Source organism: Nuphar pumila, chromosome 3 (assembly GCF_984573655.1).
Source record: "Nuphar pumila chromosome 3, dmNupPumi1.hap1.1, whole genome shotgun sequence".
Classification (NCBI taxonomy): Eukaryota; Viridiplantae; Streptophyta; class Magnoliopsida; order Nymphaeales; family Nymphaeaceae; genus Nuphar; species Nuphar pumila.
This window is the reverse complement of record NC_143251.1, coordinates 112,365,047-112,366,908: the sequence shown is the minus strand read 5'-3', so window position 1 is coordinate 112,366,908 and position 1,862 is coordinate 112,365,047. Positions and strand designations below refer to the sequence as shown.

At 42.6% G+C, this 1,862-nt stretch overlaps 1 protein-coding gene across 1 annotated transcript; it reads left to right on the top strand.

Annotated features, from left to right (window-relative positions):
* Nucleotides 1-666: 666 nt before the first annotated feature.
* Nucleotides 667-1,308, top strand: LOC149843326 (uncharacterized). The gene is made up of 2 exons (XM_090000885.1): nucleotides 667-1,152; nucleotides 1,261-1,308. The coding sequence occupies exons 1-2, from the start codon at nucleotides 667-669 to the stop codon at nucleotides 1,306-1,308; spliced, it is 534 nt and encodes a 177-aa protein (XP_089857011.1).
* Nucleotides 1,309-1,862: the final 554 nt, after the last annotated feature.

Below are 1,862 nucleotides of genomic sequence, written 5' to 3'. Positions count from 1 at the left end.
ACCACATATAAATATAAAGCTTCTTACGCAGACAGGGGAGTCTGACCCTTCTGCTTTAATTTTTTTTCAGGAAGCAACTAAGTCGGAGCATCGTGGGCGTCACGTATGGAAGTAGTCAAGAGATCTCAGTTTTTTAGTGTTTTATGTTTAAACTCTGATTAGTAGATTTACATTTCTGTTATGAGATGTAATTAATGACATTAATGCTTTAATTAATGAATGATATGCTTTTAGTACTTCTCTATTTTACCCTGTAATGCACCCGACTTGTGTTTTTCTTACTTCCGCTATTTCAAAAAAGAATTACTCCAAAATTTTTACTATAAAAAGTTGAGGCGTTACAGCTTTGGTATCAGAGCAGGACTGAATAATTTGAGATCTTGGCTCTTTCAGCGACCGCGATGGCTCTGTAAGTATGTAAAAATGTTGTTTTTATAATGTAGAGATAAAACCATATGAGTATGTACGATTATTTCACAAAATTATAGCTGAGGTTATAATGACTTTTAATTGCTCAAATAGATGGCTTGGGCAAACCGCTGCAACGACATTATGGAAACACTACATAACCTAACCGAGGTAATAGGTCAACAAGCTACGACAATGCAACAGATGGACAACAATCTACACCAGGTTGCCCATGAGAAGAGTACAAACGGTGGGACTATGTCCTACAAGAAATTCATGGACATTGATCCTCATGCTTTCTCTGGAAAGACGGATCCGAAGGCGGCTGAGAGTTGGATACGGGAGATCGAACGTATCTTTCGTGTACTGGAGGTGCTCGAGGAGCGTCGAGTAGACTTTGGGACTTATCATCTCAAAGACCATGCTGAAAAATGGTGGGAAACCACCAGGGCAGTCAAGTTCCAGGATGGTTCTGTATCTTGGACGGAGTTCGTAGAGGTCTTCAATGTTGCCTACTTTCCGAAGCATGAGAGGGCAAAGAAAATGCAGGAGTTCTTGGACCTGCAACAGGGCGAGATGCCCCTAGCCGATTACATTACTAAGTTCCATAATTTGGAACGCTATTGCCCAAATGTGTATAAATCGGATGAGGATCGGGCAATGAAGTTTGCTCGAGGCTTGATGACAGGCTTGAGAAATCGTCTGTATACTCGAGGGCCCAAGACCCTTGATGAAGCCATTCAGGTAAAATAACTATATTCATTGTGATACAAGTCTTATGTTAAGTTATCAAAGTTAACACTTAGACTATCAAGAAACGTTGACTAGTTATCAACTATCCTTGTTATTCAGGTTGCAACTCTCCTCGACGATGACTGGAATGATGGACAAAAGTCGTAAAAGAATAGAACGAGGATTCAGAAACCCGAGTTCAAGAAGAGGTTTGGTGGAAAGCGTTTCAACCATCAAACCAAGAAACCAAGGCATGACGGAGGTACCAGACCCAAGCCAGGGCAAAATCAAAGGTGTCAAAAGTGCAACTGTTTTTACCCCGGACAGCAGTGTCCCCGTGAGACAGGAGGTTGTCTCTACTGTGGAAAGATGGGACACTACATCAAAGAGTGCAGGAAGAAAGTGGCCGACGATGCGCGGCGTGGTACTGGAGGACAACAACCTCAACAACATCGTGCACCACCACAGCCTCAGGCGGCCCCACAACGCGTAGCGGGTCGTGTGTATGCTACTACAGCTGACCAACTGGAGAAGGGAGACCTTGTGCAAGGTACTGTGCTTGTTTCGGGCCAAGCTGCCCTTGTCTTATTTGATTGTGGAGCTTCACATTTATATCTGTTAATTTTGCAAAACAACTTAGTAATCTCACTGAATCATTGAACCATGAATTAGTGGTATACAACCCCATAGGGCTCAATGAAACCTGTGTGAACTATATGCCA

Bases quoted from the DNA above. Each gene is read 5' to 3' on its own strand.
- LOC149843326 (XM_090000885.1), top strand. From the start codon at position 667: ATGTCCTACAAGAAATTCATGGACATTGATCCTCATGCTTTCTCTGGA. The intron at 1,153-1,260 runs GTAAAATAACTA...CTTGTTATTCAG, and splicing joins CCCTTGATGAAGCCATTCAG to GTTGCAACTCTCCTCGACGA.